The following is a 13,542-nucleotide window of genomic DNA, read 5'->3' on the forward strand; positions in this document are numbered from 1 at the left end:
ACAGTTAACGAATAAGGGGTAGGCCATTTAGGGCTGAAATGAAAACAAGGTTTTTCACCCAGAGAGTTGTGAATCTGTGGAATTCTCTGCCACAGAAGGCAGTGGAGGTCAATTTACTGGATGTTTTCAAGAGAGGGATTTAGCTCTTAAATCTAAGGCTAAGGGAATTAAGGGATATGGGGAAAAAGCAGGAACTAGGTACTGATTTTGGGTAATCAGCCATGATCGTATTGAATGGCGGTGTTGGCACCAAGGGCCGAATGGCCTGCTCCTGCACCTATTTCCTATGTTTCTGTTTCATTGCTTGGAACTGCTTCACTGTTCAAGATTAGTACGGGTGTCAGAGGCTATGGGGAGAAGGCAGAAGAATGGGGTAAGGAGGGAGAGTTGGATCACCATGATTGAATGGCGGAGTAGACTTGATGAGCCGAATGGCCTAATTCTGCTCCTCTCTCTTCTGATCTTCTGATCTTCACAGTTGCTGAATCTAAATCCTGGAATATCCAACCTAACAACATTTGGAGGTGAGTGATAGAGAGTGTGGCAGTGGGAGGCAGGACACTTCACCAGAAACAGTTTAACAAGGCGGCTCACAGTCAACTTCTCAAGGGCAAGTTGGAATGCTGGCTCTACTAGCGATATCTGTACCAATAAATAAAATCATTGATCTGTAGAGAAAATCCTGGACAATTTCTTGCCTCTGTGCAATGTATCACTATTCCACTCTTGCCTCAACAGAAGGCATAGTGCCGGGAGAACCTACAGAACTCACTGTGACTGAAGCCACCAAGAATTATGTTGTCCTCAGCTGGAAACCTCCTGGTCAACGTGGCCATGAAGGTATCATGTACTATGTGGAAAAGGTAAAGATCTCAAGACTCAATTGATTAAAAAGTCGTATCTCAACTGACCATAAAGCAGTTTAAATAAAATGCTGTGCTATTGTGTAGATTTTTAAAAAAAGTTTCACTTTTTCCATGAAGTTCCTCTGCCTGCTGCTTTTCTAAGCCATTTAAGTGAATCTTTGATCATCGTTACAGACATAGCATTTAAATGTAGTTGGACATGTATATTCCACTTTTCTTAAAGTTAGATTGGTGCAATAAATTTTCTATGATTGCTTAGTAGAGGATAATAGTACAAAGGAGACAATTTTTAATAACACCCTTTACATCATTGAAATTGGTTATGATGATCACAACATTTTTCACTTGACTGTAGCTTTTATCCCATATCCAAAGGGCCTGCCCCTGATATATTAGCAATTACTTTTAAAGACACAGGTAAGAGGTATGTGGTTCAGCACGCAGATTTTTTTTCCCTATTTATCACTTGCAAGTTTCATCGTCATTGTGAAATCTTTTTCTTACAAAAGAACAAAAAAAATCGTATTTTTCCTGGTGGGACCACTATACTCCCAACCAATCACCAAACATCGGCAACTCTCATATGAGCAGAGGAGCCTGCCGGTAACAATTAAATATCCCTTACTCAAGGTGTCTAGGTCCTTCATCATCACTGCATCTAAATACTGGAATCCCTTTTGCAAAACCACTGTACCACCACCAAGAGGGATGCAGTGGTTCAAGAGGTAGCTCACCGGTATTTCGCAGGAATAATTAGAGTTGGGCAAAAAACTCGCGTTCAGCCACATCCCATAAACACAGAGTGAAAACTTTGGTTACACCGCAAGTCTGTTCACTATTTCCTGGATTATATTCCTCATTTGCTGTCTTTATTCTTGCTTACCTGTGCCAGTGTGTGGCAGGCACCGAGGACTGGCAGAGGGTGAACCCTGAAATCCCGGTGAAGTCTCCCCGCTTTGCATTGTTTGATCTGGCTGAGGGTAAATCATACCGTTTCCGTGTCCGCTCCGCCAACTCTGCTGGTATTGGTGAGCCTTCTGAAGCGACAGAATTTACTGAAGTCACAGACAAGCTCGGTGAGTATGAATCACACATGCAAGTTTCTTCATGATCCCCAATCACCTGCTCTGCCTGTCCACAATGCCTCACAATAATCGTTGGCAGGATTATCCATGACTGGACAATGTTCCAAAACACACTCCAGGTAGGCAATGGACCAGAGCATGGGATGTGAATTACTCTGCCCCATGTTTCTGGCAGTGTACCCTGAATCTTGTTTGTTTCTGTTTTACTGCAACTTTGTGAAAGTTTTTCATCTTCATCAAGAAGCAGATAACAGTTGGACGGGCAAAAGGAAGATTACATTTTCCACACAAGTTCTGAAGAAATTTATTCTAAAGTACATTGCCTCCAAAGCATCAAAATACAGTGTTGAGAATGAATTTTAAGCAATAACTAATCTTACCACTAGCAGAGATTTAAGGCGAACTAAAGTTGCACTGTTGATAATGCTTTTTGTGATGCATTGTTGTCTTTTCTTCATTCAGATGTTCCAAAAGCTCCTGGTCATGTTGTGCCTTCAAGAAACACAGACACTTCCATGGTCGTAAGTTGGGAAGAATCAAAAGATGCAAAAGAGTTGGTGGGATACTATATTGAAGGAAGCATCAATGGATCTGGAAAGTGGGACCCATGCAATAACAAACCAGTGAAAGGAAAAAGGTAGTGATCATGGCTTTTAGAGAGCCAGGGACAAGCAAAACAGTCAAAGGACTTGGCTAGAATCAGAGTGAATGAGATAACAGGGAGGGTGAGAGTGCATGAAGAATTTGATCTATGATTTTTGTCAGTAGACCATAAGACATAATAGCAGAATTAGGCCATTCGGTCCATTGAGTCTGTTCCACCATTCGATCAAGGCTGATTTCTCACAGGACTGTCTATGGTCTTTCTGCCAAGGTTAATTGGTATTTTTAAAGTGGAGATTTTTAGGTTCATGATTAACAAGGCTGTCAAAGGTTACATGGAGAAGGCAGATCAAGTCTGATCTATTTTCCCTCTCAACCCCATTATCCTGCCGAATCCACCTTTAACGCCCTCACTAATCAAGAACCTATGAATCTTCACTTTAAAATTAACAATTAACAATCAACCCTGGCAGAAATACCAATTAACAATTAGCCCTGGCAGAAAGACCAGAGGTAGTCCTGTTTGAAATGTTCATTTGTGTCTCGAGAGACACAAAACACTGTAGTTACTGGAAAAGAAGACTAGAGACTCTAAGCAGGCCAGGCAGCACTTGGGGAGAAAGATAATGTTGCAGTTTCATGATTTTTTATCAGAACGTTGTGACTTTGTGGAATTCTCCAGATAGTTGTGGCATTCTCTGCATCAGAAGACAGTGGAGGTCGATTCACTGGATGCATTCAAAAGAGGGTTGGATAGTGCTGTTCGGGCTAGCAGAATAATGGGATATGGGGAGAGGGCTGGAACGGGGTGCTGATTGTGGATGATCAGCCATGATCACATTGAATGGCGGTGCTGGCTCGACGGATTGAATGGCCTACTCCTGCAACTATTGTCTATGGATCTATGTATGATTGGTTTTGCCACAAACCAGAGAGGCTGGTTTTCAGAAATCGCTGAATTCAGTTTTAACAGCTGAGAGCTGTGCAGTGCCGAGATGGAAGATGTTGTACCTCAAGTTTACCTTACGTTCTTTTAATGGACCACAAAGAGAGAAAAGACAGAAAAGTGAGAATGGGAGATGGATGGATATTAACATAGAGTCATACAGCATGGAAACAGGGCCTTTGGCCCAACCTGCCCATGCCAACCAACATGTTCCATCTACACTAATCCCACCTGCCAGTATTTGGCCCATATCCCTCTAAACCCGCCCTATCACTGTACCTATCCAAATGCCTCTGAAATGTTATGATAGTACCTGCCTCACCGACCTCCTCCAGACGTTTGTTCCATATACCAAATAATGCCTGTCAAATAACATGGTCGAATAAGATTTGCAATACATATGAAAGAATGTATAAAATGAAGGGAATGAAAATGGCATTGTTTTGTAATTTTGACAAGGAATGTTCACTAAAATATAAATGTATATTCAGTGCATGCACCTTTATAAATCTGAAATGATCTAATTAATGTTGAGAATTATATTTTTGTTTTAAAGATTTATTTGTCATGGGCTGCCCACCGGGGAATCCTACAAGTTCCGAGTCAGGGCTGTCAATGCTGCTGGCCTCAGTGAATTCTCTCCGGAATCTGAGGCATTGGAAGTTAAGGCAGCTCTAGGTAAGTGAAGCCCTCTCACTTTTGAAAATGCATTTACTAATTTTAGAAAAAAATCTCATTTATATACTTGTAAGTGCGTAAACGTATATTTAATTATTGTTGGAGGTAGATATGTTCATTTAATCTCTGTATTTGCTTCTTAATTGATCACAGACTATTTTCACAGTGCCATCTGTGTCACTTTTCCACCCATGATGTCTTAAGTCTTTGTTCAGATCATGCACTGTGCCTGCATCACAAGGAAAGTGTATTCTTTTTCACTGTACCCATCCATAAGCCACTGTATGAAACCTCGCTCGAGTCTGCTTCACAGTTAAAAGATCCAAAACTTAACAGAATCATGGATTATCATTCTCGCTCCAGCACAATGTAATGTATAACATACTAGACCATCCTGTGCATATCTTGTTCACACATAAAAGCATCAAACATCTTTTCCATCTGCATTTGCTACCATTTTGCTTGCTAACTGTTTAACATCATTCTTTTAATGGGTGTTCCCATGATTGCTGGCGCCTGCTCTTGTACATTACTTTGCCTTCTTGTTAACAGCTTTTTTGTGAAGTGCCTACCAAATATCAAAAACTAATCCATGCACCTCTTACTTATTATCACATAATATTGTTATGTTATGTTTAAACAAACACATTTGGATAAATAAGCATTCACAAATGTAAATTCAATTAATAATGATCCAGTTCTAGCTCAGATCAGCAATTTATTCAGTGAGCAAGTTGTTGATTCTTGTAAGATACTAGATCAAATTGGATTAATTACTATGAAAATCATAACAATACCGATACTGAAAATCTAAAATAAAAATAGAAAATGTTGGAAACACTCAATGGGAGAGTCTCGGATGTGGAGAGGATGTTTTCACCAGTGGGAAAGTCTAGGACTAGAGGTCATAACCTCAGAATTAAAGGATGTTCTTTTAGGAAGGAGATGACAAGGAATTTCTTTAGTGAATCTGAAATTGTTTGCCACAGAAGGCAGTGGAGGCCAAGTCAATGAACATTTTTAAGGCAGAGATAGATTCTTGATTAGTACAGGTGTCAGAGGTTACGGGGAGAAGGCAGGGGAATGGGGTTAGGAGGGAGAGATAGATCAGCCATGATTGAATGGCTGAGTAGACTTGATGGGCCAAATGGCCTAATTCCACTCCTATCACTAAGGACCTTATGACCTTATGAACAAGTCAGTCAGCATCTATAGAAAGAGAAACAAATTTAATATAGAAAGATTTAATGCGCTGATTATACCTCAATGGTTTAATAAATCAAGATATTTAATAATCCTAAGTACTGATAAAATGAGTTTCCTTTATTGTCTGAGCATCTTATAATAGTAATGAGTACTTTTGGCATATTGAATATCATGCACAATACCTATGCTGAACTGACGTTGGTTTCTGTTCGGGACTTCATCTGTCAGGGCAGTTGTAGATCTAAAGGTTTTTGGACCTTTAGGGCTGTGAGACCGTCAGACAAGTTTTACCTGTTGTTTGTGGAGCATTGTGTGATTTCTAAATGGAAATACTTGAGGGTATTTATCACTCATTGGTTCATGTAATCATTTCAGACCTCACTAGTAGAGTTGATCCAAGATTATATTACTTTCTCTTTTCCATTTTATGTTTTTCTTTCTGTTGCTCCATGCCTTTCACTCTTATAATTACTTAGTCGTCGTGTTTCTCTGCAAATGAAATAGATTTTGTCTGCAGCAGAAACTACTTGCAGTGAATAGGGAGCCATGTGAGGCAGCAGCTTTACCAGTTACAGCACTGTGTCACCATTAGGTTTTGTCACATTGGTCAAAGGATGTTTGGTAGTAAGGTGTGAAGGTGTGAAGGGGTATGACAATGGCTGCTTACTGATGGGGTTTAGCCAAGCAGTTCATTTTGTGTGACTAAATAGGAGAAGTTGCTGGGAGAAATAGAGTTGAGAGGTTTATTGGGAAAGTTGAGACATAGAAACATGGAAACATACAAAATAGGTGCAGGAGGAGGCCATTCGGTCCTTCGAGCCAGCATCGCCATTCATTGTGATCATGGCTGATTGTCCCCAATCAAAAATCCGTGCCTGCCTTCTCCCCATATCCCTTGATTCCACTAGCCCCTAGAGCTCTATCTAACTCTCTCTTATCCATCCAGTGATTTGGCCTCCACTACCCTATGTGGCAGAGAATTCCACAAATTCACAACTCTCTGGGTGAAAAAGTTTTTTCTCGCCTCAGTTTTAAATGGCCTCCCCTTTATTCTAAGAATGTGGCCCCTGGTTCTGGACTCGCCCAACATTGGGAACATTAGCTTGTCCATCTAGCTTGTCCAGTCCTTTTATAATTTTATATGTTTCGATAAGATCCCCTTTTATATGTTTCTATAAGATCCCCTTTTATATGTTTCAATAAGATCCCCTTTTATATGGTTCTATAAGATCCCCTTTTATATGTTTCTATAAGATCCCTTTTATTAATTTGGCGTGTTGGGTGGCACAGTGGTGCAGCGGTAGAGTTGATGCCTCACAGTGCCAGAGACCTTGGTTTGATCCTGACTATGGGGGTGGAGGTTAATTAGCTTGTGTAAATTATCCCTAGCGTGTAGGATAGAACTAGTGTACATGTGATTGTTGGTCAGTGCTGACTTGGTTGGACAAAGGGCCTGTTTCCACACTGCGTCAATAAATTAACTATATCTCTAACTTTCCTCCCACACTCAGGTTTATATGTCAATTGGCTTTGTTAAGTTGTCAAATTGACCCTAGTATGTATAGGAATGGGTGATCGCTGGTCGGCGCAGACTCGGTGGGTCGAAGGAACTGTTTCTGCATTGTTTCTCTAAAGCCTAAAGTCTCTAAAAAAAAGTTATGTGATGAACCACAGGCGTAGAGAATTTCTAGAGTAGTGAATGGATAACCATGATGGGGGACCAATAACTGAGAGCTTCTGCTGCAGGGCAATTGAACATGTGTTTTCCAGGGAGGAAAGATTTATGCCATAGGACAGATTAAGAATAAAAGAATAAAATGATCACTCAAAAGGAGAATACAAAATAAGTTATCCGATGAGGAAAGTATAAACCAATATGAATATTCAAGAAATAAAGTTGAAAAGTGTTCATGAGTGAGTTGTGTCTGCAGTCAACATATGAGATCCAGTCCATTTCCTAACTCTATTGTCTATCAGGAATAGAATTCAAGTTTATTTTCTGAAACTCCATTAATTCATTTGTTTCTTTATTGGTCAAATTACAGTGTTATCACCTTAGAAAGATGTGATAATACTGGCTCTCGTTGTTAAAGTTGAAAACCTTGAGATATTGTTAAACAAATTGACACGTGGCACAGCGATAGAGCTGTTGCCTTATAGCGCCAGAGACTCTGGTTCGATCCTGATTATGGTGCTGTTTGTACTGGGTTTGTACGTTCTCCCTGTGACTGTGTGGGTTTTCTACGGCAGCTCCGGTTTCCTCCCACACTCAAAAGACATACAGGTTCGTAGGCTAATTGTATTGGTAAAATTGTAAATTGTCCTTAGTGTGTGTAGGATAGTGTTAGTGTGTGGTGATCGCTGGTCGGCACAGACTTGGTAGACCAAAGGGCCTGTTTCTCTAAACTAAACTAAATCAACTCAAACTAAAAAATTTATATTCTGCCTAATGATTTTTTTGTAAACCTGCAGATACTGGAAACCTGAAATAAAAACAGAAAGTAAAACAGACAATGTTTCAAGCAGTAGACTCTTCTTTAAAATTGTAGAAGTATCTTCAACGTGAAACATTAATTCTGTTTCTCTTGATGTTGATGCTGCTTGACCAATTAGTTTAGGGATACAGCATGGAAACAGGCTCTTTGACCTCTGAATCCATGCTGACCATTGATCATACTAGTACTAGTTTCCCTCTTTCTCATCCACTCCTTACACATCAGGGACAATTAACAGCAGCCAATGAACCTGCAAACCCACATGCCTTTGGGATGTGGGAGAAAACCTGGGCACCCGGAGGAAACTCACACTGTCACGGGGAGAATGTGCAAATGCCGCACAGGTAGCATGTGGGGCCAGGGTTGAACCTTGGTCTCTGGTGCTGTGTGGCAGCAGCTCTACCAGCTAGGCCACTCTGCCGCCTGAGTGTTTCCAGCAATTTTTGTTGATGTTTGGCATTCTGCCTAACACATATCAATACCAACCATAAAGTTAAGGTTTCTCTGCTTTCAATGTTTGATGCTGCATATTCAAGGGTTGAGCAATACTGCCTTGTTTTTCTGTGTTTGCAATAACAGTTGAATAGTAATCACTGGTCTGCACCTGGCTTATTGCCATGCGAAATGCTCAGTAAAAATACGTCCTTGCATCTTATTCCTTGTTTTTATTTGTTTACCGTGTGTCTTCATTTCTTCATCCTTGGAAAAAAATGCCCTTGTTGGGCAAACAGAGTTGTTCTTGAATGCCTGATTAATTACTTTATTTAACTCTAGGAGGAGGAGTGCCTGATGGTGTGTTTCCTGAACAAAGTGGTAACATTGACGGACTAACAGAAAGCCGTGCACGCTGGGATGGCAAGCATGAGGCATCTCAGCCCGCACGTGACACTTTACTAAGTTGTGATGCTGTGCTTAACAGACACCAACTGCCCACTGGCTATGGTAATGTGCCACACACGGCACCAGATACTTCAAAGGAGGTAAATGCAAAGTGGAAGAGCAAGCCTAATCAGAGAAGCTCAAAGGTACAAGATATGCACGAGGAGGGTATACATAAGATGGGTCCAAAGATACAAGATAAACATGGAAAGGGCCTTAAGGTACCAGATATGCACAAGATTGGTTCTAAGGTGCCAGATGAAAATGAGAAAGGCCCTAAAGTACAAGATGTGCACATGGAGAACCTAGGTGAGAAATCAGGAACTAATATTCAAGTTAAACGTATAAACAATGCAATCGTATTCCGAGAGGAACTGATCAATTCTTGGACAAATATAACTGATGCACTTCAATTTATATGGGGTTTTAACGAATAACAAAAAAAAAGTTGTTTTTTTCTCACGATTCACAATTTTCCAAATATTTTGCAAGGAGAGGGATGTACATTCACCGAAGTGAAAGTAGATTGAAAACAGAGCCGACCCATGTTTTACGAAATATGTTTTGTGGAGAGTTTTGGAGGAGGAGCGAGAGGTTTATGAATGAATTATTTTTGAGTAGTATTACAAGACCATTGGCACCTGCAGGAGCAACAATGAACCCAAATAGTCTCATGAGACATGAGCAATAAATTAAATTCAGGGGAAAGATGGGGTGTGGCAAACATGTACCTTATAAAGATATCATCACATTTGTGAACATCAGATAGAAACTTTGTCATTTAAAGATGGATTTTCTGCGATTGAGCTGAGAAATAAGAGATAAATCCTAAAGTGTTCATAGTTATTTTACTGGAATAATCTCAGGAGATTAGAGTAGATTGGTTTGAGCAGAAGTATGGTTGAATAGATTGCCTTCCTAACTTTATGCCATACTTGAACTGCAGTTCAATCGCAGTTGTTATCCTTGTTAGTGACCCATTCCTATTCCTTGTGGTATTAGATATTAAATTCCTCCAGAAGTCATGTTAAAGATACCGTGTAGAGTATTGTAGTATCATTTGCATTTTATATTCTTTCAATCTGGACAACACTGACTAAACAGTATTGAGTAGCAATAGGAGAATAAAATCTTTAACTCTCCCTCATTTTTAACAATTGTTAGGACGGGTAAAAGGATGGGATAAATACTCAAAAGCCACTCTTAATAGATTTGACAGAATAATGCAACACAAAATAAGGCAATTGACTTGTTATGCCTGCAATGACTCTTTTCCTGCCAGATCTCTCAAATTAGCCCCTTTACCTGTGCCATCAATTTTTTGTCTTGGCACCAATTCTTTTTTAGTTCTTTTCTCAAGAACTTATCCAATTTTCCATTGATAGCTGTGAATCTGATCCATCACCCTTTCAGACGATTCATTCAGATCACTCTATCCTTTCCACCTCACGTTGAAAAATGTAGGAGATATACTATGTGGCAGCCAGTTTTGATTGAGAGAGAGATATGTTGGCAAAGACACTTGGACAGCTCTCTGGTTTTACATAATATGACCAGGTATATAACAATGCGACATCTAATTCCAAAAGCAGCACTACTGACAATATACAGTAGCTGCCATTAAGATCTACACTGATCATACTTACCATGTTTTCCCAATCTATTAGCTTCTGCTTTAAATGTTCCTGTAGGATTCTGACCTGGTTAAAAAAGGAAACAATAGACAGGTTAGAGAAATATATAAATGGGCAAATAACACTATTTAACATATTAATTATGAGATAATATATTTTGATATTAATAAAACAATGTATTCTTAACAAAGATACTAAAGAATGTGAATGAACAGGTAGACAAAATATATACTCCTTGGTAGTATAAGTGACTAAAGCAGTGGAGAAAGTCCAAGAGGGAAGTTGAAATTATATCAGTAGGAGAATGCCCCTGAGAAAAATTAGAAAACTTCGATGTGATGCTTTTGAGAAGCGTTAGTCCAAACACTAGTGCAAACAGGCTTGAACACTCAATTGTGGTAAATGAATATTCACACCATTTTAATGTCTTGCTTTCTGGTGATTGAAGCTAACCACATTGATAGATTGTGAATAATTGTACCGGTTCACTCATAACTGTGAATTGGTTTGCATTAGTTCCCATTAACTGCTTCTACAGTTGGTCAGTTTGGTTTTAGTTAGAGGCAAGAGCAATTAATAAGGGTTGTGAATCCTGCATTAGAGGTGGGGATCCTAAACCATGTGAGACTGCCATGGTAACATTGGCATCCAAGCTAGTATAGCTTATCTCGGGTAAACTCAAGTTTTGTTTTCATATGTGTATGAAGGAACTGCAGATGCTGGTTTACACTGAAGATAGACACAAAATGCTGGAGTAACTCAGTGGTCAGGCAGCATCTCTGGAGAAAACGAATGGGTGAGGTTTCGGGTCGATATCCTTCTTCAGATGGCTGAAGGATCTGAAGGAGGGTCTCGACCCGAAATGTCACCTATTCCTTTTCTCCAGAGATGCTGTCTGACCCACTGAGTTACTCCAGCATTTTGTGTCTATCTTTTGCTTTATAATCCTTTGCTAACCAAATCATTTTTCTACCTCCATCCCTGTGCTTGTTGACTTGTGTTTGCCCAGCCCAATAATATTTCAAATTTAAAACTCTCATCATTTGTCCAAAACTCCATTAGGTAACCTTCTCCAGCCCTGCAATCCTCCAAGAACTCTCCATTCCATTAATACTGCTGGGGGATGGGGGAGTCCAGAACAAGGGGCCACAGTTTAAGAATAAGGGGTAGGCCATTTAGAACGGAGATGAGGAAGAACTTTTTCAGTCAGAGAGTGGTGAAGGTGTGGAATTCTCTGCCTCAGAAGGCAGTGGAGGCCAGTTCGTTGGATGCTTTCAAGAGAGAGCTGGATAGAACTCTTAAGGATAGCGGAGTGAGGGGGTATGGGGAGAAGGCAGGAACGGGGTACTGATTGAGAGTGATCAGCCATGATCGCATTGAATGGCGGTGCTGGCTCGAAGGGCTGAATGGCCTACTCCTGCACCTATTGTCTATTGTCTATTGTCTGTGTCCGTGACATCCATTCCAGCAATGCTAGGAAATGTCCAAATTCTGGAATTTCATCTCTTAGTTTTTCACTACTACCTTTTTGAAATAAATGTAAAATACACTCCTTCCACCAATTTTTGTTTTGCCACCTATTCTACACTTTCTTACTCTATGTCAGTCTGATTACTTTCTTGTGATTTACCTTTGATTTTATTTCTACATTAAAGATATTAATGTTGTTACAAAATAATAAGACCTTTAAAAAGTTATTTTGTTCAAGAATGTAATTCGCATATCACTGTACCTTCATTGATACATGTGACAATAAAAGACCTTTGATGACAATTGTAATATGAGGATTCAAGATGAAAGAAGATATTGAAAGTTGAGAAGACGAGTAAACAGAATATCAGACTTGCATTTTGGGAACTTGAAATCGTTCAACATATTTGGATAAATGAATTAATTCCTTCAAATGTGTCAGTCTCAAGAGTCATAGAAAGATGCAACACAGAAACAGCCCCTTAAGCCACCAAGTTCACATCAACCATCCCATTTCCACTAATCCTACATTAGTCCCAATCTTTTTCCTCCGTACATTTTCATCAACTCATCAGAGATTCTACTACTCATCTACTCACTAGAAGTAATTTATTATGGCTAATTAATCGTGCAAATCTTCTCATATCTGGGTTCTGGGAGGAAACAGGAGCATTAAACACGGGCAAATGGGACAATCTTAGATGGGACATCTTGGTCGGCATAGATGAGTTGGGCCAACAGACTTGTTTCCATGCTGCATGACTCTATGACTCTACACCTGATGGAAACCCATATGGTCACAGGGGAGAACCACAGATAGCATCCAAGATCAGGTTTTAATCTAGGTCTTTGGCATTGCTACTGTGAGGGGGTAGTTCTACTGGTTGCACTGCACTCTGATAACCTATTTTCCCAATTATACCACTGGACCACCATTGGGAATTTTAGCAATATGCTGCAATTGAATGAAAGATGATTACGGTAGTCTATTATTTGAAATTAGTTTAGTTAGATCATTGAGATGTAAACATGTTCATAGAAGTTAATAGAATAGAAGTTAATTTCACCATGATAACTTAACATTGTGTTTCTTACCTCAGTGCCATTCCTTATGCAAGAAATCAAGTGCTGAAATTATGAAAGTGATTTATTAGATGTGCTTTCACTTGTGTGAAACACCTTTGCCACTCATAAACACAATATGAATGTTTGCCACTGTTAAATTCTAACCCACTATCACCAGAGTGGTCGCCTGGATCAATCTGTGTCATATTTTTCAATGCACATGTTTTATCTTGTTTAATATGTTTTATCTTGAACATATTAGTTTTCCTCCACTTTGAAAATTGCTCAGAGAGGCTGGATCTCAGCTTGACTCTCCATGGCTGGACTCTCCATGGCTGGACTCTCCGTGGCTGGACTCTCCATGGCTCGGTTCTCCATGGCCTGGCTCTCCATGGCCCGGCTCTCCATGGCTCAGCTCTCCATGGCTCGACTCTCCAGGTGGCACTGACTCTCTCCCTGTGGAGAAGTAGATAGACCCATTGTGTCACTTTCTGGCATCACGTTTGAGCTGCAATATTCACCATATGAAGTTATGCATCCGATCCATTATTGACTCACAAGCTAACTTAGTTTATGCCTCCTTTAATATTCTCAGAGCAAATTAATTGGAGCTCC

The 13,542-nt window shown here is 39.9% G+C and overlaps 1 protein-coding gene across 2 annotated transcripts in view; it reads left to right on the plus strand.

The window, feature by feature from the left end:
• myom1b (myomesin 1b) overlaps window positions 1-13,542 on the plus strand; it is a 90,520-nt gene that overhangs the window by 37,712 nt on the left and 39,266 nt on the right. For both annotated transcript variants that reach the window (XM_078398511.1, XM_078398512.1), the window contains exons 13-17: window positions 739-863; window positions 1,759-1,942; window positions 2,414-2,588; window positions 4,057-4,178; window positions 8,654-9,067. In XM_078398511.1, coding sequence (XP_078254637.1) covers window positions 739-863; window positions 1,759-1,942; window positions 2,414-2,588; window positions 4,057-4,178; window positions 8,654-9,067 — 1,020 coding nt within the window. The remainder of the gene's footprint in view (window positions 1-738; window positions 864-1,758; window positions 1,943-2,413; window positions 2,589-4,056; window positions 4,179-8,653; window positions 9,068-13,542) is intronic.

The sequence above is a fragment of the Rhinoraja longicauda genome, chromosome 4 (assembly GCF_053455715.1).
Source record: "Rhinoraja longicauda isolate Sanriku21f chromosome 4, sRhiLon1.1, whole genome shotgun sequence".
NCBI lineage: Eukaryota > Metazoa > Chordata > Chondrichthyes > Rajiformes > Arhynchobatidae > Rhinoraja > Rhinoraja longicauda.